This window comes from Haplochromis burtoni, unplaced genomic scaffold, assembly GCF_018398535.1.
Source record: "Haplochromis burtoni strain Fernald_Lab_line unplaced genomic scaffold, NCSU_Asbu1 Contig_54, whole genome shotgun sequence".
NCBI lineage: Eukaryota > Metazoa > Chordata > Actinopteri > Cichliformes > Cichlidae > Haplochromis > Haplochromis burtoni.
Window position 1 is genome coordinate 2234976 of NW_024582415.1, and position 26445 is coordinate 2261420.

Consider the following 26445-nt stretch of genomic DNA (forward strand, 5'->3'; position numbering starts at 1 on the left):
TGTGTGTGTGTGTGTGTGTGTGTGTGTGTGTGTGTGTGTGTATCCAGGCGTGTGTGTCTGTGCATGCCTCCTTGATATCAGCAGTCTTTTCTAGATCCAACACAAGACTGAATTTAAAAATAAAAAGAACTACTTTCCCCACCTTAAGCTATTAAAAAATAAGAATTGAAATGGTGCAGACTCTGCGTTGTCTTCATTCAAAAGCAAACTTGAGTTTTTCGACAATGACACATTTTTATAATTCTACCTCTATACATCACCACAGTGGATTATGAATTTTAAAAAAAATCAGCAACATGTGATTAAAGTGCAGACTTTCAGCTTTAACTTAGTGGGTCAAAAAATAATTAAGGACTGATAGCCACTTTTAAACATAGAAAACCATTATCAGATGCTCAAAAGTTAATTAACTGACAAGCATTTTCTCGGACAAGTGATGCATGTTCCATTATTATTCTGTGACAAATTAAGCAGATAAAATATATGGAGTTGATATCAAATGTTGAACTTGCATTTCATATAGTTTCATTGAAATTCTCAATGTGAAGCCAAAGTGCAAGTAAAGCAAGATGCCAGTAGATGGAAAAACTAAAATAAACCTATCAGAGCGGTAGGGAACATCTTGGAAATGGACAGTTCAATAATCTGGTGCTATTGAACTGGAGAAGGCCAACACTAAAAGAACTGATAGACCATAGAAGATAAATAAAGTGGATGATCTTTCCTTAGTTAAGAAATACTCTTTCACAACACTAGCCAACTCAAGTACACTCATCAGGGTGTAGACATTGTCAAAGTTTATTTTGAAGAAACAATTTAAAACATTTCACATTATCCAAAAACTATGTTGGAGGCAATGTTACTACATGGGCATCTATGGCTGCTAGTGGAACTGATGTGATGTGACTGCTTATAGAGGTAAGAGGATGAACTTTGAAATCTGCATGGCTCTACTCTTTGCCTAGATTTAAATAAATGCTTCAAAACTGATAAGACAGGGTTTTATAGTACAAGTGGATAATGGCCCAAAGCATATCGAAAACATTTTTCAAGGCAGAGAAATGGAATATTCTTTAATGGCCAAATCACTAACCTGATCTCAGCTTAATAGAGCATGTTTTTCAGTTACTGAAGCCAGAGAGACCCACAAACAATCAGCAACTAAAGGCAGTTACAGTAAAGGCATGGCAGAGTAGCCCAAGGGAGCATATGCAGTATTTTGTGATATCCATTAGTTTCTAAACTTCTGATTGTTACTGACTACAAAGGATTTTCATCCAAAACAGTATATTATTTTATATTTTAAATTATGTTAGTTTGTCCAAATAAAACAAAGAGAGAATACATATAAATACAACTGTAATTCATTAACAGTTAATGCAGACTTCATGTAAAACCCTTTAAATTTAAAGTGTAAGTCTGCACTCTAATCACATATTCACTTATTCACAATTTAAAATTGAGTGTTGTAGTGTTCAGAGGCAAAGTTCCAAAATGTTTTACTGTCCAAAACAACTATATGAACCCAACTGTGCTGGAAACACTTTCACGACTGAAAGGTCAAATATGAAGTCTCCTCTGGTTACCACACCAAAAATAACCAACTGCATTTTTTCACTATATGTGGTAAGTATTGATGATCCTATCAAGCTCTTGGAAAATAAGCAGTAAAGCAGATTTCCCAAAGCATCAGGCAGAACACAGGAAGACAAAAAAACAAACATTTTATTTTTGAAAAGGACTTTTTTGTGATGTTCAAGTAATTCAGTTTTGATTTTTATAAATCACACATTTATTGATTAATCTCTTATAAAGGTAAAGGTTTATAAATTATAACAGTTCCTTGAATTCTCTCAGCCTCTATGAGCAATGACAAGTCATCTCCAGAAATGTTTTTAAATTAAGTTGAGTGTTGCAAGTAATTGCAGTACTATTATGGATATTACACTATGTGGGTTTCGTTCTGTAGAAAATTAAAAAAATTCAATTACACTGTGCCCTGGAGTTGCAGTAGAAGAAACACAAACTAGAAAAAATATAAATTTTCTAGGTGACTCAAATAGGTAATGTGAAGGAATTTCACTAAGCGTGGAAAAGAGGGTAGCTAATATTTATCTGAGGTAAATGCCAACACATGTCATTTAAAGTTGGGATGTCTTCTGGAATATAAGTATTTTGGCACTATATTGGTGGCCAACTGTCCCTCCTCTAATTTTTCCACTACACTTGATTGTTTTTCTATTTTTCATTGATTGGGTGACACCTGACTTTACGGTTTTAAGTTGTCATCAATAACAAAGCAGTATTTTTTCTGGCTGTAATAAAAGCAAAATTAAACATTTCTAGTTTCTCAGATTCATTTGATCAAAATCAGTCACATCTTGATTGTTTGATTTAAAATTCATTAAAATAGATAAGAATAGTGCAGGCTAGAACTGAACATAAGTTATTTTATGGACTCTGTGTGTGTGTGTGTGTGTGTGTGTGTGTGTGTGTGTGTGTGTGTGTGTGTGTGTGTGTGTGTGTGTGTGCTGACATAATGTGTATATCTAAGGCTTGTAAACACTCAGAATAGAACAGAAGGATACTCATACTAAAACATAATACCAAAGATACATTGGAAAGTTGGAAATCACTACACAAGGAAAGACAAAAGCTAAAACTGTTCAGAACAGGAATAAGGTAAAAACAGAAACCAGAGGCTTGAAAACATTACAAAAGATTAAATTCATTATTGAATTGGTAGGCTGACCAGGAATCCAAGTCAGCCTACCAAAGCTACCAAAAGAGTAAATCCTAAAAAGAAACCCAACCTCAAACAATTCAAAATCCTAGTCAGGCTAGGTTCCATTTTTTTTAGATTTCAGCAGAAATATTTTCCATTGCCAGACTGTTTCAAATACTAAATTTTAACCAGATCAGGGTTCTCTATCTTGAGTTTTTTTCTGATTGTGTCGCACTCAAATTCTATAAATATTTTTTTTACAATATGTTTGCAATAATCAGAGTCACAGTCTGTTACTGTAAGAGAAAGAAATATCAAGTCTTTAAATTGCACAGTTGTACGTAGTCATTTGCCTATTCTAAAACATTTTAAAATGCTAACAATGGTCTTCATGACAACCACTTGTAGCAGACAGTTTTAATGGATTTCAGATACTGTTAAATTCATCAACTGTTATTAGAGAACTGACCAAGAACACCTGAGGAAAAACTGTAACATGTCAATGATTTATACAGAAAAAGAACATAAAGCAACATTAGCATTCACTTGGAGATTTTTTTGTGTCCTCATAATGCCACTGTTTTTCTGTAAACACTACAGAGCTTAAAGTAATGAAAAAGAAATATATAATTAAGATAGAATTAGAGAAGTAATTAAAGGTTAATTAATTCTTCTTACCTATGTCATAGTATATAACATCCTTTTTGAAGAAGAGATTCTAGTTCATTTTTCTCTGTTCAAATGAGAAACAGTAACTTGAAAACACCTCTGTTTCTCAGCCTAAAAGTTCCAGAGCTATATCTGAAAAACTTTTTCAATGGACTATAATTTGATTTTTCTTACGTATTCCCCCGGGGTATCCAGACTTTGCATAGCTATAATTCAGCAAAACTAAGGTAGAAATAACAGACATGAACAATTACTTTAGTGGTAGCTCAAGAAGCACCATTGTGATGTCCCCTGACTTCTGATGTTTTATACCTTCATTGGAAACCAAACCCTGTCACAGCAACCGTGCAGTATTCACACTGATTTACACCTAGAAAATAAAAATGATTTGGAGAAATAGTTTGAGGCACCAACAGTCTAACATCCCTTTGATGTTAACAAGCGGTAAATCAGGTTTCAGAGAGAGAGGAAGATGAAGAGGGAGACGAGGTACGACAAGGGGGGAGGATGAAGTGGAGACAAAAGAAAAAGAGCAGGTCAAGAAAGGGAAATGCTGGATGTTGAAAGAGATTTAAAGAAAGTTAAAGAGAGAGAAGAAAAATAGAAATTGAAAAGAGGAAGTGAGGAGAAGAGGGGTTGGGCAACTTTCCTTTTATGTTACAGGAGCAGAAGCATAGAGGAGGAAGTTAAATTGAAAGAAATTAAAAGTTGAGAGCAGATAGGGAAGAAATGGTTTAGCTCTGATGTACAAAATGTTAACCTCTTTTCAGATCAAAGTCTTTCATAGGGAAGCCCAAAAAATTGAACCATACAAAATTGTGTTTAGATCATGTGTGCGTTTCTTGTGTTTATCAGGAAAAATGAAATGTTGTTCCAAGATTGCTCTATAATAAACTTGGAAATAATGAATCAAAGCTTAATGTAAAAACCTACACTGAAGCTGATATTTCTAAACATTCAAATGTTCTCCAAGTGTTTGCTAATTTGCTAACATGTTCCAAATTCAAGTAAAAAACATCCATCATCTAGCAAAAACTAGTCCGTTTTACAATGGGACTACTCATTTAATGTATTATCATCTTAAGTACTCAGTAATTATTGGTCAGACCATTCCTCTTTGAACTGGCATTCAGTTTGAGCTTACATTATGCACTTACAATTCGTTAACATCTATCTATTTAGGCTAGACAGGGGCATTGTCCCAAACAGACCCATGAGAGCTCAATGGGAAATTAAAATAACATAAACGTGCACTTCTGAGAGTTTATTTTTTTAAAGTCAGAATGAAAACAGTTTTCTTTGTTTGTAGAGAGCAAATTTATAAGCTTATATTGTCCTCCATATGCTAAAGGGTCACAGTATGAATCACCATTATAAGAACAAACACCCATAGAGAAATAGATCAGAAAGGTAGATTTGCTAGCAAAGCTACAAAAGCAACAAAAACCTTTTATGAAGCTTTAAACATGGTTAGAGCAGTCAAGACCAGCTTTGTAATTTCCCACAAAGAGTATTTGGTGCACTCTGCCGTGCTAATATACAGAAGCACTTGAGAATGAACCCCTCTCCAGGCGAACCATAACAAAATGGATCGAGGACATTTTCAAAGATCTGGAGCTTGAAAAACAAAACAGACAATTTTGATTTTTTTTCTCCGTGGCTGTGGAAAAAAGCTGTGATGTCTGTGACACAGCCTAGTTACTCATCTTTGTACATGGGATAATGAAAGAGTTTGAGATTACGGAGGAGCTGGCAGCAACGTGCTGAATGAAAAGACCACGACAGGGAGTGAATTGTTTACGGAGGTAACTGCATGCTTTGATAGGCTTGGGCTGAAATGGGCAAACTGGCAGGTGTTACAACCGATGGCTGTCCAAATCTGACAGTGAAAAATGTCTGACTTTTGTAGTGGATAGAAGATAAAGTGACTTCAGTAAACCCAGAACTGAATCTGGTATTTTTGCACTGTATTATACGTCATAAAGTGTTGTGTACAGTAAGTCAGTACTAAAAATGAACCATGTTTTTGATGTTATAACTAAAACAGTTAACTTCGTCAGGGAAGAGCACTGAATCACAGACTTTTGAGTAACTGTTGGAAGAAGTCAGTATCCCTTTTTTATTCATCTCACTAAGAGGAGAACTTACCATACATGAGTAGATATGCGCAGATGATGGTTCTCTTTGGATTTTAATTTAATCTTCAATTCAGTTTCATTTATATAACACCAGATAACAACAGTGGTCACCTCAAGGCGCAAGTAAAGAGCATAACAATAAATATAAAACCCCAACAATCGAACAACCATCTTTGAGCAAACACTTGGCGACAGTGGGAAGGAAAAACTCAATTTTACTGGGAAGAAACCCATCACAGAACCAGGCTCGGGGAGGGATAGCCATCTGCCACAACCAGCTGGGTTTAAGGGGAGAGAAACAGGACAAAAAAAAAAACTGTCTGGAAACGGTACCCAAAATAGACTACACTGAAAAAAAGGGATTGGCCAACTCTTGGATTTACGTAAGCATCTTGCGTGTATTTAACATAAGTGCCTCATGCTTTAAAGTTAAGTGTAACTATATAGTGTAGAAACTACATAATATGCAGAGAGGCTAGATTAAATTGTTCATGTTCGAGTGAAGTAAGTCAATAACTTACTGCGACACCGCACGGGATTTCAGTCTTGCACGCTTTGGATCGTGGTTTCAGGAAGGCATCCATCTCAGTCAAATCAAGCAGCCGCCTTTAAGTAAATTGGGTGGTTGTTGCATTAAAAAAGTCTAACTTGTAATTTGAACACAATAATTTCATGTTTCTATGAATGTAATTAAATCATGAAGAATCTGTATGTAATTCAACAACTTAATTTGTTCTTGTTGAGATGACATGATACAATCTAGTAAGAGTGGTTAGTTGCTGAACTCATGAAATTCACAAGATCGCACAAGATGTCAAACTGCAGGAAAATCACTGGAGTTATAAGAGGCAGACAACTACGCACACAACACATGTATGCTATTGCTATTTATTGTGGTTTAACCTGTCAAGGACAAAAACGTACAAAAGAATTCTGCATCAAGCCTTGAAATCATAGCTTTCCTCCTTTCGTTAAGTCTGGATTGGTGGCATGGTGGTTAGTGCTGTTGCTTCACGTTAAGAAGGTCCTGGGTTCAAATCCACAATCTGGCTAGTTTACACTGGGTTCTCTCTGGGTATTCTGGTTTCGTCCCACAGTTAAAAGTCAAGCAGTTGTTAGAGTTAGGTTAATTGGTGATTCTAAATTACCTGTGAATGTAAGTGCAAATGGAGGTTTGTGATAGACTTGTGAGTTGTCCTGCCTTGTAACCTATCACTTCAGGGTTATTTCCCTGCACCAGAATAAGGTTAGGAGGATCGTAGCTATTGTAGATCCATTCAATCTTTATGGTAACCAGACTCTAGACTTTGTTGAACATTATGTAATATGAAGACAACATGTAGTATTTAAGTGACCAAGTAGTACTGGGGTAAAAGTTATTGAATAGTGTTGAAATAAAATGACAAAATTGTGAAGGATTAAAATATTCCAAGAGCTCAACTTACTTCATCTAAACATGTTTCAATCGTGTTTTATGAACACAAAATGCACATGTTTATTACATATGAAAAAGTTGTGTTGATTTAACTCAATTGTTTAAGTTTCTGCCAAAGCAAAAAATTTGTGTGCAACCAATGTCCACTACTGAATCAAGTAAATCCAACACGGCCTTTTTTTCAGTGTAGATTTAACTTCCTGAAAAACCCAAATAGCAGTAGCAGTTTGTATAAAAAAGGTTTTTGAATTTTTGCAAAAAACACTGTAGTTTTGGGAAATGTTGATTAAAGTGTGATAAGATGTAGGTATTTTTCTATTTAACATTTCCATTGTCTTTCATTGTCTTATTGCAATAACTAAATCATTCTTAACAGTAACAGGTTGTAAAGAGATAAAATGAATATTTAGACGAATTGAGTTCACCTTAATGGTGTACAGCACAATAGGCCAAGTTGTTTACAGTTAAAGATTTTAAAAAACAAACTGTAGTGTGGGTGGTGTGAGCTTTTAAATGAGTCATCTGTAAGCAGTGATGTCTGATACACTAATTTCAACAACACGGGGATTGAATGTGAGGTGCAGCTGAGTGGAAAACCTAATAAACAGAAGTTGGCAGATTTAGAAAAGGAAGAAGACTGGGGTGTAAAAACAAAAAAGGGTGAAGACGTCAGATAACAGGAAATGGATGTTCATATGCTTTAGGGTTAAATAGGAATGGGTGGGGAGGACAGAACATTTGAGGCACAGGGAGATGAAAGAAAGGGTGGGAGGAGGGATGAGAAGTGTAGTGTAGAGACAGAGAGGGTGGAGAAGTTATAAACTTCTGAGGAATGGATTAATGGCCATAGAATTATATAAAGATGCAGAAATAAGAATAGGTGGGGCAGGAAAAAATAGTGAGAAAGTCTACTTAACACAGTTTTGCACCAACTGATGATTAAATATTTACACATATTACATTTTCTGAATATTGCAATTTTCTCAATATATTTTTTTCTAAAGCAGTCATAAATAAATAATATTACACTGACTTTATGCCAGTTTGGAAATTGTAACTGCCCTTGCTTTTATTTCATAGCTGCTGAACTTTTGTTCCAATTTTTAAGATACTTGAACACATAATTCTCTGCTGTCACTAGGAGAAGAATTGCTTTCTTTGTTTCCCTTTTCTCACCTAATAACTCTATTTGGTTCCTTTGTTGGCTATCCATGCACATTTGCAATATGTTATACAGATCCCTAGTTTAGGTATTATATAAAGAATTGAACAGAATACAATGTAGGATTTTCCATTGCCTTATGTCCCTTTCCAGTCAGTTCATAAGGGGTCATATACTGGATGGTTTGCTAAAAGTGTATGTCCCAACACTCACCTAAAACAAGCATTAATCAGGACAACAACTGCTTTAGCATTAATGCAATAAGAAAGATGGTTGAACTGCATAATGTTGTCCTTTGGGAACAAATAAAAAAAAGTGTTTGCGTAACCAAATGAAATTAAAATCTATATTTAAAAATCGATTCTTCTTCAGAAATCCATAAACCTATTTTATAAATGAAGTTGTTTCATTTTAAATATGTATAGAAACAAACATTATTCCTACCAGTTGTCAGCGCTATGTCCCATGCAGTTTTGGTTCCTAAAAAGACTGCTCTACCCAGAGGTCAAAGGTCAAACCCCTTTTCCACTCATCACCGTATTAGAAGGTGTTGTGTTGTAACATTAAATTTAAAAAATAATAATAATAATAAATTAACCAAATATGTACTATAGAGTGTTAAATAGCTTTAGACTGTTTTTTTAAAAACAAAAAAAAGAAATCATGCATTTTGCTAAACCCACTGGTATTCTGGTTCACAGTATTCTTGTTGGTCATCTTATGTATTCAGTGAAATTGTGCTAATGTCTTAAAATGACTGCGATTTACTGATTCGAGGCTGTTAAATGTTAATATGTTGCTTCACGTTGGCGGAGATAACAAGAGAGAATTCGCAAACCTGAAATGCCACTAATGCAACAGGAAGAAGTACATTATTAACCTTTTCTTTCAGGGCACATTACAGAACAGTTTTGCAAAGTGCTTTACAAGATTAATAAACTTGTTATAAATCAGTGACAAATATCTTACTGGATGCAACACTATAATTATTGTGAAAACTTGCTTTAGGCTGTGCTTGAGCAATACACAACAGAGACTGCATCTGTTTCTGTGGAAAAAATCTCATGCAACTCATTTGATTTCTGTTTAAAATGTCACACATGCATGCACGTTTTTCCCAGTCTCAATCAAACTGTTTTTTCCCTCTTTTTTATTTATACATTTATTTTTAGGTTTCTCCAAACTGTGACAAGGTTTTGGTGAATGGCAAAGAAATGCGTGGTCGGCAGTCTTTGACCATCAAGTTCTCATACCTGCACCTATCTGCTCAGCTTCAGCTCACCGTCTGGGTGCCCAAGCTACCACTTCAGATAGATCTGTCAGATACTGAGCTCAGCCAGGTCAAGGGCTGGAGGGTGCCAATCATCACTAACAAGAGGTAATTTGCCTGTCTGACCTTGAGGGAATGGGGGAGTGTAACACACGGTAGAAGGTGTAGGCATTAGCATAATTTTGTCAAAATGTAGAGCATTTTACGTACACCATTTTCATTTATGCTACAAAGACTTTTTTTTCTTTGGTAAGAAACACATTTTAAGACTATTCAGAAGGGAAACACAAACACCTGCAATTGCTGTTAGAATCGAGCAGTGAACTGTGAGGAACTGCTAGTTTTTGAAGTCACAAAAATTCATGGTACAGGCATTTGTTGAGTTGTATTTCCTACTCTTCTCTGAGAAATTTTATTTTGTCTTTCATTTTGGTATATATATATATATATATATATATATACACACACACTACAGCTTACAATGCCATATTTTCCAAATTCTCTCAAAGCTGAACCAAAGGTGTATCACTTTTAAGTTGCAGACTGACAATATTGTTTATTCCTACCAGTGTTACAAAGCACATAACAGGATGTTAAAAATGGAAATTGAGTGTTTCTTGCCAAAACTTACATTGGCATTAATGTTTACATTGGAAGTTTTCATCATTTACAGAGCTTTTAATGATTCTAAATATCATTATGCTTTTGTGCTTCTATCTTTGATTGTGTATTTGTATGACAGGTATGTGTGTTTGTGTGTTTTATTCCTATTTCTCATCTTGCCACCCTTCCATTTTGTTCTGCTGGGCCTATTTTTCAATTTTGGCAATTTCTGCTCACGCAGCCACCAAGCCGTGTGCACAAACACACCTCCATCTCCCCAAACCACTATCTGACAGAGTGAAACACAAGCACTATTAGGTAGAGACATTCACACAGACACATGTGCAACTGGGGCACTGGGTAATGGAAAGAAAATTCCTGTAATATTACCTGAGTTTCATAGGTACTGTAAAGATATAAGACACAGATGCAGTCCTCTGTGTGTATATTCTTGTGTGATTATATGATGCTATGTGTGCCTGTATATGGTCAATGATAGATTTCACAGAGGCAGGCAAAGGAGAAAGAATGTGTTTATTTGCATCCTTCTGAGATAAAAATACATTTTCATTTAGAGACGAATCGAGACAAGTTGCCTTCTTGTTTTTTAGCATTGAAAAATTAGTACATTCATAGTACATTTTATATTTATTATGTTTTATTTCATTAGATTAGATCTGATTTAATTAATGACTACTGTATTTTTCTATATTCTGCAAAAGAAATAAATAATTAAGAAGAAAGACATGCAGCTGTCTTAGCTGCAAGTCTATTTATTAGTAGATTGCTGCTTACTAGATTAACAACACAAAATACATTGACCAATATTTTTAAATACAAATATAATGATTTAGTTAGTTGTTTTTTATTTTACTTTTTGGTACCATATGAAAGCAGAAGAATGGTCTTGGACCAATTAAAGGTGGTTTAAAGAATCCAAGTTAAACTGAGTCAAACAATAATTCTGTTTTGACTCAGTAGTGTTGCAAATGTAGGTCTGCTCAAGACTCTATTAAATCCCCTAGTTATAGTGATTTTTACATATGTTGTTCCATTTCATTTTAATGTAATTCTTATAATGTAAAAGATTTTTGATGTTGTTTATAACGTTGCAAAGACTCATTTCTATAGTTTGGATCTACTGCTGCCCAACAGATAGTATTACACAAGAATAGAAAATTGACCAGTTACGTTTAAAATATTTTGACCATCCTAGTCTTATTACAAGTGCTTAATGTTCAAGTAAAGTGTTTAAATGTGTTAAATGTAGATTAGAGACTCAAGTGTCCTTTATTTGGCTTAAAGTGTAACCTGAAGATGAGATTATTCAGTACATCAGCTGGAGCTGAGAGGAGAGAGGAAAGGGGACATTTAATTACTGGATAATCTCACCATCCCTTCATTTTATTTATTTCTTCCTTATTTATCTCTTTTCTTTTCAGACCCACCAGAGACAGTGAAGATGATGAGGACGATGACAGAAAGGGCAAAGGCTGCACCCTACAGGTATCATTTGATTGTAAATCAGTATTGTTTCTGAGTGATCACAACTCTTTTAAAGGCAGTTTAATCTGAATAATATCTGCCTAAATACTGAGTTATTGATACTGAGTTGTACTTCTGTCCCATGTTTTTGTTTAATCACAAGCATTGAAGTAAGAGTCTGTTGTGCACTTTAGCATCAGAGTCTGAATTTGGCCTTGTTCTAACCTTTCAGTACCAGTATGCTTTGGTGCGGGTCCTCACTCATTTTGTCGCAGAACCGTCTGACCCAGGTGGAGAGATGGTTTACATGCTGGGTGCTGACTGGCAAGTTGATATCACTCATTTGGTCTTGGACCAATTAAAGGTGGGTATACACAAATGCTCACAAACAGTACCCTTCTATTCACTTGCAGATCATGGCTTCTTCACAAAAGGAATAGTTTAACATTTTGGGATATAAATTATTTGCTCACAGCTATGGGCAGTGACACTTTCTAATAAGTACTTGTAAGGTGGCTTAATATATAGACAGTGCAAAACATACGTCCTGATTTTTTGCATTTACAGATGAACTGTGTGAACAACTATAGCACCTACAGGAGCTTCTCTGCCATGGAAACCCATGGCATGAAGCTCCCAACACACGCTTTTTCTGCTGATGTTAAGAAGGTTGCGACCTCTGCAGTTACTGAGTCAGCAGAGCTTTTACACACTATGCATCTCAGCACTCAGCAGCCCTACTCTGTAATTTTACATGGTCTGCCACTTTGTACCTGAGCTGCCACTTGGTAATAATATCACTTACAGTTGATTGTGGTATATTTAGGAGGACAGAAATTTCACAAATTGACTTGGTATAGCAGTAAATTGTATCATAGTATCACACTGGAATAGGACTGAAAACACCTGAATTCAAAAATTAAGAGATGCACCCAATAGTATATTATTATTGTAATTCTTTCTAAACAATAAATAATGTATCCTTTGACTGCCTCCTGTTTCTGTATTCTGCAGATAGAAGAGCCTCGCATTGCCAGATTAATAGATGGACGAATCGTAATCGGGCGGGACCTGGGACACACCAATATACAGGTATTCTTTGCTTGCTTCATCACTAAAAGTGCAACCCATCTCTTCCCCTTCAATTGTAACTAAGCTGGTTGATATTATAAGCTCTAACACCAAAAGAACCCTTTCTGCTTACTGAAGTCTATATTCATCCCTATAGTAAAGTTAAGAAACTGACTGCAGTGGGTCATTTACTCATCATACAGTATTTGAGTATGTATAGAAAAAAAAGAAATTCCACAAGCAATGTATTCACTGCTTTTTACAAAGTCCAGAAAAAGACAGTTGAAAGAACTCATTATGTCAAGTGCAGTGTAATTTGGCACTTCACATTACAGCTATAAGTACTCCGGTGATGTAAACACTATCCCCGTTCCTCATATATAAGCCTCCCCTGCTAGCTTGTTATACAATTAGCCACAATTAAATGTTGAATTTGGCCCTGACATCTCAGCTTGATGCTCACAAATTATACACATATACACACTGAACACAGTTGTGCACTTTCTGCATTCCAATGAGCCTGGCCATTGTAACTCAGTGTGACAGTGGAGGATAGTTCTGTGGCTTATTCTGTTATTTACTTATGCACGGTTATGTAGCAGAACTAAAGCAAAACCACCAAATGTTTCGCAGTCCTCATCAGTGTCGTCTTATATTGTTTTCTGTTCTCTCTTGCATACATCACATATATAGAAATTATGTATTTTTATGGTCGCATTCATTACTGTGTTGAAGAGTATGTTTCACATCCATTAACAAGTAAATAAAAAATGGTTGGACTGAAGTTCAGTGCATAAGTGGCATGATTTTTGGTAACAGCTGGGTGTGTGTTAGCAGGGGACTTCTGCATTAATGTATGCGTGCACACACACACACAAACACACACATATACAGCTGTGGACCGTTTGGGAGCCAGGAGAGAGAATTTACCGAGAATTCCCACTGAGATGCCAGAGTCGACAGGCATCATTTGATATTTTGACATTTCAATTTTAGCCCCCAGCTCTGTCTTCCTGAGTCTCGCTTCTTCCTCTTTTTCCCGTCTCTTTTTCCTTTCTATCCCCAGTCTCTCTTTCTCACCTTGTTATTCTCTGCCGGTCTTGAGGAGCAATCCCAGAGCCGTCAGTCATTGCATTTTGTTACCTTGCTGAGGGTGGGATTAAGTTTGACGCCCTGACACATTTGCTGCGAGATTGTCTTTGTACACCAATCAGATCTGCCTGTCCTCCTGTCGCTGGGCGAAGTAGTACACTACAACATGGGCCCCCTAATCTCTATCAGTGTCTGTCTGCTGTTTCCCTGTTCATCTGTACCCCAATCTTTTTCATGCTCCTTCTTTCTGCCCCTTTCACTTACTGTCCTCCTCTATTTGTCATTGTCCCTCTCCTTCTGACACCTACTCTATTTATTTTTCTCTTGCTTGCTTGCCATCTTACTTACACTGTCCTTTTTCTTTTCATCCACTCTGTTTTCATTTGAGTTGTCTTTAGTTCTGGCCTTGTTGTCTTAGTTGAATGCTGACACACTGGGGCACAGCTGGAATGCAGACGGGAACACAGTCTGTGTGCATTTGTGCGTAGATGTGTTTTCGTTACTTAGCGTGTGCTTCGCTGTGTGATGACAGCAGCAGAGTTTCTTTGCGTTTTCTTTACACATGCAATACCAGCACCATCAGCTTTTACAGATCCATGTTTGTCTGTATGTATTTGCATGTGTGTCTAAGACATGCTGTGCAGAAATGAATCAATGATGATCAGTCTGTGTGTGTTAACCTCCTAACTACTCCAAGTTTATGTGGCACAATGGTGGCTCTCACTGCTCTTGCACTGACAATGTTAAAATTTCACCTTAAGGAAATATTCACTCAGACAGCAAAAAAGCTATTTTATGCATTTCTGTTGTACAATGTTTTTTACTGTTTGTTCTATAAAAACTGTACTTACTAATGTCCAATTACTTTCACAGCAAATCACAAAAAAATAGAAAAAGTATGATTTCCTTGGGGGGGAAAAGAAGCTTTTCTTAAACCTCATTTATTCAGCAAACTTTTTAAAGTTAAAAAATATTGGGGGGGGGGTTTGGATTTGAATTTTTAGAAATACCTTTCTTTTATGTCCTGGTAACCAAAGAAATTAAATTCAGTTTTGCATTTAGTTAATGCTTCAAAATTGCTGCTGAATAAAGGCATTAACAAGATGACAGCTGAGTAGCAGGACTTATCAGCAAACATTTAAAGAGCTGTAATCTCAACATATTTTCTTGACATTTAGACTTGGTTGAAAAAATATTTGGCATCTGTTGGATGTCTTTCAAGAACATCCTTGGACTTTCTATTTACTTAACAGTTAAAAGAAATTAAATACACTTCCTTTCAAAAAAATAAGATTCTTAAAGTCATTTGGTTTAGAAGAGGCGATGGCTCAGTCCACACAAGAAATTTCCTCACAAAGCAAATAAGAGAGAATGTCCAGCGTGACGTGAATGTGTTTTTTATATGTGAAAACAGATGTGTGTCCAGAAATAGTAGTCTGTGTACATGTAGTGAACACTATGTGTCTGAGTCTGTGTGTCTGAGTAAACCACTGTTTTACATTGAAACAGCAACATTTGTTCATTTTTGGCACTTTTGCCATTGACCACTTTTGACAAAATAAATAACATCATTTCTTGTAGAATGATTTTCCTATAAGCCACAACATAACCTTGTTCCTGTTATTTATATACTTTTCAAAACTATGAGACCAAAACTCATATTTCGTTGCTTTTTAACATCTAGCTTGCCAGGATAGGTGATTTAAACTTGAACTTAAATATGTTTTTGTATTGTCTTTTGTTGCAGGTTCTGTCCCCCTTGTCTGACTCGATACTGGCAGAGAAGACTGTAACTGTATTAGATGACAAGGTAAATATTGCTTTATTATATATATTCTTGAGTCCAATTTAGCAGATTAAAGGTTCTACCAGAGGCCAATATTAAGATTAATTACATCTGAAAGCAAACAACAACCAAAGTTCCTCACAGAGTAAGTAAACACGTGTTTATTAGGGCTGCACCTGTACACAATGAACTCAAATTATGCACATTTATTAAATAATGCAGCATCAGACCATGGCATGGCATACAAAGAGTGTTGTGATTTACTTAAAGTGTAAACTGTACTCTTACTTATAGCATGTTTAATGTCTAAATAATGTCTGATACAAAAGTTGTACGCTTGAAGATTCGCTTTTATTTTGTAATTATGCTATATTAATGTATCAGTCTTCCATTATTGATCTAAAGAGTTCCAAATGTGGTGAATCTACCCCGTTTTAAAGTGACTGACTTTACATTTTAGGATCATCATCAGAATAACAAACCTTTAAAAGGGGACAAAAACTACAACTTGAACTCTTTTAATATTGCTTTTTTTTTTTTTACCTGAAGGTCACCATTTCTGACCTGGGAGTCCAGCTGGTTGCATCTTTGTCCCTTAGTTTGAGTCCAAGTCCTGTAAATTCTCAAGCCATACAGTTAACAACCACAGCTGCTGACCTGCTACATACACCTAAACAGGTAGGAGATCACTTTACGTCAAGTCTACATCTGCTAAAATTTTATGATCCTGTTATTCAGATTTACTTCTCTGGTCCAATAAGAAGATGCAGCTAGATGAGTACCCAGTTCAAGTTTGCATGAGGTGTGAGCATACCCCAGCTTTCATAGAGCCAGAGGCAGACACACTGAACATGGATGGATGAATTATATAAAAAGATTTTTGTTCTTATGAATATCTGTGATTTTACTCACACATTAAAACATTTCTGCAAGCCATCACATCCTCTCACTTTATCTAGTTTGGACATGTAGCCATGTGATTCACATGCAGACAACTCTCTGCCTTTAGGTTTTTATTACACAAGTGAAATGATGGCCACCATCGTTGCCTGTTCCTCTCTTCACAGTAATTCCCTAAAGGTTGTAATCATGGCTCTTAAATAGTAATTCTGCACTGCGAACATTATCTAGATGCTATCTCTCCCATAATCAGTTTCAAATTAGGGAAGTGTAACTTCAAGGCTATAGCAATTACAGCAGCAACCGATTACAACAGCCATTTCTTTTTTTAAATGAAACTTCAGGCCCTAAATACAATCCAGTAAAAGAAATTAAATCGCAACAATGATGCCCTCCTGGGTTTTAAATGGACCTTAGAACACACATGCATCAACACTACATATGAGCGGGCGGAGGATGGGCGTCCAGGTACACACTGGCTCACTCCTTGGTGGCTGCTTATCGGGGCCTGGAGCCTGGGGCTCGCTCAGGCCACTTCGGGGGTGGGGTGCCCTTGGCCTCTTGGCCTGGGGCTCAGTCACTCTGGCACAGCTGGCGGAGCTCACGGGCGCGTCACTGCAACCCCCCCTGGCTTCTGCTCCGCGGCTGCTGAGTGACCCCTCATCTGGGACTTTCCTCAGCTTTTCTGGGATATTGGCGCGGCTGCCCCTCTGTTGGTCTTCCTTGGTCTCTTGTGTTCTGAGGGCCTCTGGATGTCTTGAGTTTTGATCTCCTCCATACCTGCTTCATGCCCTGGTGGACGGGGCTGTGGCTCCCCACACCCTCTAGCAGATCATTACATGAAGGAACCTTTTAAAAACAAGTGCATTCATGCTCACAGGTGTACACACGGGTGCTCACACACACAAACTACACCCTTTTTGGCTCCTACCTCAAAGCACACTGTGCGCTGTCGATCTTAGGTGCTGCACAATAATGTTTAATATTTAGTATTTACTGTTATATTCCCATAGATCATCGTGATGTTGTTTATCGTGGCGATCGTGGCTCAAGAGTTGGGAGTTCGCCTTGTAACCGGAAGGTTGCCGGTTCGAGCCCCGGCTTGGACAGTCTCGGTTGTTGTGTCCTTGGGCAAGATACTTCACCCGTTGTCTACTGGTGGTGGTCAGAGGGCCCGGTGGCGCCAGTGTCCGGCAGCCTCGCCTCTGTCAGTGCGCCCCAGGGTGGCTGTGGCTACAATGTAGCTTGCCATCACCAGTGTGTAAATGTGTGCGTGAATGGGTGGATGACTGGATATGTAAAGCGCTTTGGGGTCCTTAGGGACTAGTAAAAGCGCTATATAAATACAGGCCATTTACCATTATTCTAGTGCTCTCGTTTTCTTTGGCTTGTTTTCTTTTTTCATTCTCAACAGGTGAAATTAAAAAAGTATCTACTGTTATCTATTGTTAGCTAGTTTATTGTGATGGTGTTGTTTTTATTATGTTGCTCTTTGTTGTTTGTTTTCTCTTCTGGTTTTTTATCTCCATACAGGTGATCCAGGTGTTTTGTTTGTTTTTCTTTCTTTTTTTTCTTCCCCCCTTTCTCACCATCTCTTCTCCCCTCTATTTTTCTTTCTCTCCCTCTCTTTCTTTCATTCATCTCCCTGTCCTATCCCCCAGTCATGTCTGTCCCGTCTTTAAAAAACGAAAATAAAATAAATACATAATTATAATAAAGGTCAATCAAATGGACCAATATGGCAAGGCCATGATGATCCACTTGGTAAAGTAAATCTACTTGGCATCTTTCTTGGCCTTCAGACAACAATTTTGATGGCTAAAGATCCAAACTGGACAGGCAAAAATAAATAAATAAATAAATAAATAAAAAAAATAAATCGCAAAATGAATTTGTCACCTATGTTTACAAACACAGTGAAACTAAAATTGTTATAACATTTAAAAATCTTTTTTAACCCGTCTCCGTCTCCACTTTGATCCATTATATCATCACACATACCCGTTAACACAGTTAACAGGTACCATTTACTTATTATTCTTGATTTTTTAATGACATTGCCAAAGTTTATTTTATACCTTATGAAGTTATATAGAATATGTTAAGCTGTCTTCATACTTATTTTTGTTTGTTTGTTTTAAAATTGCCACAACATAAATACCACCCAAGGGCTAAGCAGCTCACCTCAATCAAAATACAGGTTTGATCCTGCAGTTTAGTAAAAAAAGGTACTAAATCTTACTTACTAGGTTATATCAGTGCATTAGTCTTTTTATTTTTATTAATAAGAAGAACAAAGCTGTTTGTCAATGTAAATCTGTGAAGCAGGACCATTTAAAGAAATGGTTTATAAAGGTTTATCTTATCTGATATTATTTTAAGAAAGAAGAAAAATCTTTGCTTTTCTTGTACATTTAGTGTGAAATTCAGAAAGTATTTTTCTTTGGATGGATTTTTTTCCTGTTGTAATTGAACAGGAAAAAGACAAATCAGAGAAAAAAAGTGTTTCTGTCCACAAAACAGGTGTATAGGTCTTAGTTGTCAATACTGAATAATGAAATGTGTTTGGGAAGCATAGCATTGCAGACTAACAATTATGAAGGTGGAAATGTACAATTGCTAACATCTAGTTTTAGCAATTAGATTTTAGCAATTTTTTTAAATTAATTTTTACATTTTTTTTTAATTTTCTTAAGCTACTTTGAAAATCTAGTTAAAAAATTGTGTAAGAAATGAACAAACTGAAAATTACGTGTGGTCAGCATTTGGACAAAATACATTTGTCATGGGTCTGCGGTGGCAGACCATGTGTTTCTTTTTAGCGGACCCAAATACAGACACTCGAGGAAGGGACAAGGTTGAACGAAAAACACGCTGTTTATTGAATGTGGAACACGAAAGTACAAAATAAGAGAAACCAAAACCAATAGCTAAAATAAACTGGAAAAACTGAACTAGAAGCAAAGCACAGGGATAATGGAAAAACTAGGGCCCAGGAACACGGGAGAAGACGAACAAGCAGCCTCACACTGAACAAAGGGAGACAGAGGGCTTAAGCTTGGAAGGATGTATGGCAAGAAGAGGCAGATGAGAGAAGGAGTGAGGGAACACAAGAGAGAGGGGATGAGAGAGCACAAGAGAGAGAGACATGACAGGCTGGGGAAACATGGAATGACACACAGGAAAGGGTGATGAGACATCATGACAAGACAACATGAAAACTAAACATAGGAGCCCAAAAGATACTGAAAAATATAAAACCAAAATATTATACACAAAGAAATCACAAAACACCATTAATTCTAAAAGGCTGGGACAAATGACCCAAGACTACGACAACATTATGAAAATGCCATATACCAGTAAATAAGATTAAAAAGTTACACAGTTGGGTCTTTGACACTTTGTAATATCTAATATTAGCTTTCCAATTTTTTGTGCTTCTCCTGATAACATGTTTGAAATTACTGTGGTATTAGATCTGGATAACTACACTGGGCAAAACCTGCAGAAATGTATGGAAGGGGTTCCTAAAAGGTTAAATGTCAGCGACATCTCATGCACTTGATGATTTTACACTGCCCTAAGGATTTAGCAGGAGCATGCCACAGTCTTTTGAGTCTGTGAATGTGGACTTTGAGTATTTTCTAAAAGGTGAGTGACTGTGGGCCAATCTCAGAGTCGAAGAAAGGTGTTCCATCAGGTAGTTCCCAAGCTTATACAATAGCATTTAACAATTTCAATGATGTTAAAGTGAACTAGAAAGCATATCTGTGTAGGTTCTAAATCATACATGTCATTGTAGTCTAAGGAGCTTGGACTTCTTTAAGTTTCTTGAAGGTATTCCACCTCTAATCCAAGAAGCTTCTTCAGTTCTAAAACCAAATGGTGGACAGTCCCTAGGGGGAGTTGTCCCTTAAGAGGGTCACTGACCCACTATTGATCATGTCCCTCATCGCTTGGTGTGAAAAAAGGCATGGGTCATTATCAGCAGAGGTTTTGGGTGAAACCATTGTAAGACCTTCCTCACCCTATCATGTGACCTATTGTGATCACCTGATGCAAGATGTGAGTGGGGGTGAGGCACTTGGAAAGGGATCTCAAAACTTCACTGTAGGTGGCAGACAGTTGGTGTCGTAAGCCACCTCTTCTGTTCAAAGATAGTCAATCACAGTGGACATAGATGACCTCTTTCACTACTCACTTCGTTAAATAGAAAACTAAAATGCAGACACTTTTAGAATGGCACGTTGAGTGCATAAAATGTGAACTTTACCAAGGAGCCAACTTGAAACTTACAAGAGTCCAGCAAGTATAAAACTGTATGACATGGCCCATGGTAGGAATGTACTGTGATGAACAAAAGCAAGATCAGGTGTTAACAAGACCAAAAAAAAGACAAACATAGGAAACGTAATAGGAAACAGATCAGAAATCACAGAGACAGGCGAGGAAGTAAAATAAAGCAAGGCACAAAAGAAGAAAGAGGGAACAGCCAATAAAAAGCAAGGACTCTTTGTTCATGTCAGTTATCTTTGCTTGAAATATCAGATGACAACATTCTTTCTATCTTGTGCAAAGAAAAAGTATCAGTGATAGATATTCTCTTTGATCTTCTTTCGTAAAAGGTCACAAGAGGTTCAACCAGTGTCATTAAAATACATTTTAATGAATGGATGAACTATTTAAAAGCTGTAATTGTGCAGGGTTTTTCTTTCTCTATTTCAGGAAGCTGGGATCAGTGCATGGATCCAGTACAGTGATGGTTCAGTGACACCATTGGATATATATGATCCAAAAGACTTCCTACTTTCAGCTGTCTCACTTGATGAGAATGTCATTTCTGTTACCAATCAGGTACTGGCATCTTCCTTTATATTGTCAGCAGTGCAAAGAAGTGACAGTTTTATACATTTGTAGATCATGCTTTTTAGAGCAGAAAGCCCAAATTCAATTCAATTCAGTTCAGTTAAGGTTTATTTATAGTTTGCAAAGTCATAACAAAAGCTGCCTAAACGCGTTTTAAACTGTAAGGTATTAACTTCCACATTCTCTTTGTCATTTAGGAACAGCACTGGCCCATTGTAGTAGCAGAAGGTGATGGGCAGGGGGCATTGTTTCGAGTAGAGATGGTCATCTCTGAAACTTGCCAGAAGTCAAAAAGGAAGAGTGTGCTGGCATCTGGAGTTGGAAATGTTATAGTTAAGTTTGGAGCAAAAAATGACGAAAGAGGAGTGATGGGAAGAGGGGGGCAAGATGATGGTGGAGGGTTGGATAACAGCACCAGTGAACAACGGACAAAAGATGGAGGAGAGTGGAAATCCAACAGTGCAGCAGTGGACCGAGAGGAAGGAGCCATGAGGAAGGTATGGAAAAAAAACCAATAATAAAACAGTGAGGAAAGGATATTTTTAAGAGTATTTTCCTTAAACTGTAGTTTTAGAGTTTACTCACATTGGATAAACACATTTAATCATCAAAGTTTAGTTTGTTTAAGTAGTGTAATCACTGTGAGTGGTTGTGCACCTTCTTGGTCCAGGGCATTCCAGTATGTCACACATATAGTCTGATCATTATCCATGCCTAGCACAGAGCTCCCAATCTTTCCTGCCTCTGTGAAAATTGCTGTGTTAAATATAGTAAATAACATAACTGTGATGCAGAGAGGACAATATGTCGCTGCGCAGTGTGCGAGCAGGCCAGCAGGAGAATGGGGAGAGGGAGTCAGTCTTGTGTAATAATGCCGTATTTACGTGAATCCAAATGAATATACAAAATCCACATATTTTAACCATTTACTATATCTGTGTTTTCGTTTCCATTTTCAGGTTAGCTCAACAACCAAGAGTACAGTAACCCATCGTGCTTCAGGTGGCAAAGGTGCTGGTGGTGGCAGCAGCAGTAGTCGTGGCAGTGGCCCCAACCAACCAGGCGACTACAGTAGCTACCCAGCACCAGTGGAGGTACCGGGGACTGGAAACAGTGAGCTAACCCAGCCCACTAGAGGCCTGTCAGACCTGGAGATTGGGATGTATGCCCTTCTGGGAGTATTCTGCCTGGCAATACTGGTTTTCCTCATCAACTGTGTCAGCTTTGCTTTCAGGTAAAAAAAACAAAAAAACCCTGAAAACCTAAACATGTTACTCAGCAACAAAACATGATGCACATTAAATACTGAGGCAGGTCCATTATGGTTAGTTAATATATTGTTGGAATATAATGTGAAACTGAAAGGATCTATGAACCAAAAAGCTGGTTTTGACAGGTAATCGGTATGGGCCTAATATGCCCATATTAGGTAACCATTGTCTATTGGAGGATTAAAATTTAAGCCAGATCAATGTCTTGTACAAAGTTAAAACCTGTAAGAAAGCTTATTCATTGCAAACAATATTTAATGATGGGCATAAGCACCTTTGCTCAACCACATTATTTTGTGAGAGAAACCTTTTGAGAGAAGTCAATTGAAAATAAAACAATTTCAAGTGTAGTGTTGTCTGATTTTCAAGCTCCCATTGATACACTCAGTCTTTACTTTTTAGAGAGGTAACTACTGCTCCAGTTGGGAGTGAAGTATTCATATCAACAGGCTAGTTTATTAGAAACACATATCACTGTGCCTAAACAATTATAAAAAATAATAAATAAATAATGAATTACCCTTACAATAGCAGGAATGTTCAATGAGCTTATTTTACCTGTGATAAGATTGCATCCTTCCAGTCATCCTTCCTCCCGCTTTAGCCTCTAAAATCAGCTGATCAAATGCAGTAATCAGTTATCTGTTCTTTTCTGATTCTGTCCTCTCCTTTTTGTTTCAAAATGGCAGAGAACATTAATTGCTCTGTGGCTTATTAAGTGATCAGTGGAAAGCAGCGGTGGTTGGCACAAAAATCCAGCATACCTCTCAGATAAATGTTTTTGCATTAAACATGTTTTATGTTCTCATATCCTTTGTGTGCTGTTATTTTGTGTGGATTTTAAGAGACAAATCAAATGACAAATGACTCTCACCAAATGTAAGTTGATAGTTCCCAGCAACCCAAAACTGGTTAAGCAGTTGAGAAAATGGATGGATGGATGGATGGATAACAGACCCGTGATGCATCACTTATTGCTTTGCTAGTACCATGAAAACCTAAAATTGGACTTAATTCTCCTTCAAATTGTCTTGAACTTTTTAGTGAGATTTTGATGGGGTAAAATCCTCAACTTTTATCTGAGTATTAATTTTTGCAGTCATTCCTTGTATTGTCTGATAATGCCTATAGATTATAGTCATGAAACTGCATCTGTTTAAATTTTTACCTCCATTGATGTTTCATTATGAATTTTCCTCTGCAGATACCGTCACAAGCAAGTCCCAGTTCTAGAGGCAGGAGGCAACATGAACCATGCCCACGACTGGGTGTGGCTTGGCACTGAGGCTGACCTTTTAGCAGACCACCCTGACCAATGCCAGGGTGGCATGCCGGATGAGTGCACCACCATAATTGACCGCAATGAAGGGGGCTACGAGGAGAACAAGTATCTACTGAATGGGGCCGGTAACACCTTGGTAATGGGCATGGGCACTATAAGTGGGAGCGGTGGCAGAGGTGGACATCGGGGTGTCACCCATGGACAAACCTTGCCTAGATCTGTTCCAGAATCGCATCAGTGCCTTTCAGCAATCACTACTGGTGGCAAAGATGCTACAGGTCAAAAGGAGCATCTGAATAATTCCCCCCAAGCCACAGCTGCAGCTGCTGTTGCAGCGGCCAAACGCAAACGCGTCAAATTCACATCTTTTGCCACTGTTCTGCCCAATGATAATTCAGGTGGTGGCCCATACACCAACTCATCAGTCCTGGTGACGAATGGGAGTGAAGATGATATCAAGTGGGTGTGCCAGGATATGGACCTAGGTCAGTCTGAAATCAGAACCTATATGGAAAGGCTACAAGACAATCTGTGACTGATGGGAAAGAAACTGAGAAATGGCGGGGCAGAGGATTAGTACAGTAGGGGGAGAATGGACAATGAGTACAATTCACCTATAATGCCTTTGCAGTGGATATATGGAGGGAGAATGGGAGGGATATAGGAAGCGTGAAGGGAACATAAAGTGTGATGATGTGTCTGGAAGGGTATCTAAGAGACATTGTGTTGGGTTGGGGACGCTTACATTTAGCATCCCTTAGGCTATGAAAAGCATCACTAGCTCACACTAAAATTAATGGTAGCAAATAATAAAAAACTTTGAGTTTTTTCTGTTTTATTTATTGTGAAAATATTAGTGTAAAAATCAATAATAAAGTCACTATTGTTTTAAATGTTTACTTTCAGAAAATTAGTAAACCATTGTATAGATACTTACAGTAAATTCAGGGTACGTTATTGGACAGACATTTGTAAGCCACTTTACATTTAAACGAGGATGGGAAGGACTTACATCATGTCCTGCCTTCAGAAGTCTTTTTTACTCGTGTGGTTTATTGCCAACCTTTGCTGTGGCCGTTGACTAATCATTGATCTACTTTTGATATACAAACATTTACCTGCCGAGTCTGCAGAATGGTTACGTAATGAGTTCTCTGACGAATATGTGTTGTTGGTTTATCATGTGACCCATTTCTTATGGCATTTCTCATAAGTAACATGTGAAATGTAATAAATATATATAGTCCAAGTACTCAACTAGAAATTCAGGCATTTTGCAGTTACTAGTGGGAATTGCCATTCAGCTCTGTATTCAGGCAAATGTGCTCTTTCTTGAAACAACAGAGTGTCTTGAGAGTTGGAAAATGATGTATCTTACAAAAGACTGTTTCTCCCTTGGATCCAAGACAGAGGCATTTATTCTTGCACAATTACAAACAGGAAAGGACATTAGCCATATTTGAGGCTGATTTTCTGTTTTCCCTGCAGCCAATGATGGCTTTCTCCCTCTATCCAGAATCACTCCTGTCATCCCCTGGCCCATCTCCTTGTCTGTGATTGGACAACAGTAGAACATTTGTGAAGTTAAAAAAAAAAGAAAAATACACACACAGTGAAACACTGAGTGTAAGGGGACTGACTGAAGTGTCTCATATTAAAAAAAAAGGAAGTGGTTGGGCTTTGCAAAGCCTGACTGAGCACCTAATAATGAAGATTATTAAAAAAAAATGTACCACATAGGCAACCAGACAGACAGGAGTACCTGCAGTGTTGAACATTGAGATAACAGGATGTACTGAATGACATGTGAATGGATAATGATAATGGAATGGATACCTGACGAACAGATATGGATACGTACCAGCTTGTTGAACATTATTATGAATATATTGGGGTTTTTTTTCCTTTTGTTTGTCCTTTTTGATAAATAGAAGGTTTTTATGTTTTTCTTTGTTATGTTTTTCCCTAATTTGGGAAGATATTAACTGTAGCGTTTTATTTCAGAGATTTATTAAGATTTAAGAATATATGATCCTTTTTTTCCTTCTAGATACCTATTTATTTGAAATCATGTTTGAGAGGGTGAGGAAGGAATGACAGGGCAAGGACAAAGACTGAAAGTAATAGGCCTGCTGGTGAATGATAGCACATAAAAGAATAAGTGGAAAGAAGGACTCAGAACAGGCAAAGGTTGCCTCACCTTCGTTAAGCTCAGGTGACGAGTCATGAAGAACCGACAATAAAAAAGGAGAACTGTACGATGTTAAGATTGCAATATTTATTTATAAATGTGTTACTGTTTCAGAGTACACTGTATGTTGTAAATAAATAAACATGCTTCAAAGTGCTTGTGAATAAGATTGCAGGCCACTAGCCAACAACTTGGTGATATTTTGTACATTTTACAGTGCAAATATGGTACACAATACTATCTACCACCACAATGTGAAAGTGATCTTATGGGTTCTTTTTTTCTAAAGATGTTCTGGTCTTTACTTCAAGTATTGAATGAGTTCTTGTCTTTGTACAGGGTAGAAATCAGTTTACCTCCGTGAGATGTAAAAATGGAGGCCATTACACTCAAAATTGTTTGAGAAGGGCGAGTCTCAGAGGTCCATTTAGGAAAGCAAATTAAACCAACTGTCACAATGTTTTTTTAGTGGGCTCATTCAATTGAAAACAAGGGC

General features: G+C 37.2%; 1 protein-coding gene across 1 annotated transcript in view; it reads left to right on the top strand.

Moving 5' to 3' along the window:
• The window catches only part of si:dkey-215k6.1 (transmembrane protein 132C), a 261586-nt gene extending 235450 nt beyond the window's left edge, over positions 1-26136 (top strand). The window contains exons 7-16 of the mRNA XM_005924517.3: positions 9302-9507; positions 11445-11508; positions 11720-11851; positions 12502-12579; positions 15398-15460; positions 15986-16114; positions 21065-21193; positions 21403-21702; positions 22165-22439; positions 23681-26136. Coding sequence (XP_005924579.1) covers positions 9302-9507; positions 11445-11508; positions 11720-11851; positions 12502-12579; positions 15398-15460; positions 15986-16114; positions 21065-21193; positions 21403-21702; positions 22165-22439; positions 23681-24293 — 1989 coding nt within the window. The 3' untranslated portion in view covers positions 24294-26136. The remainder of the gene's footprint in view (positions 1-9301; positions 9508-11444; positions 11509-11719; positions 11852-12501; positions 12580-15397; positions 15461-15985; positions 16115-21064; positions 21194-21402; positions 21703-22164; positions 22440-23680) is intronic.
• Positions 26137-26445: the final 309 nt, after the last annotated feature.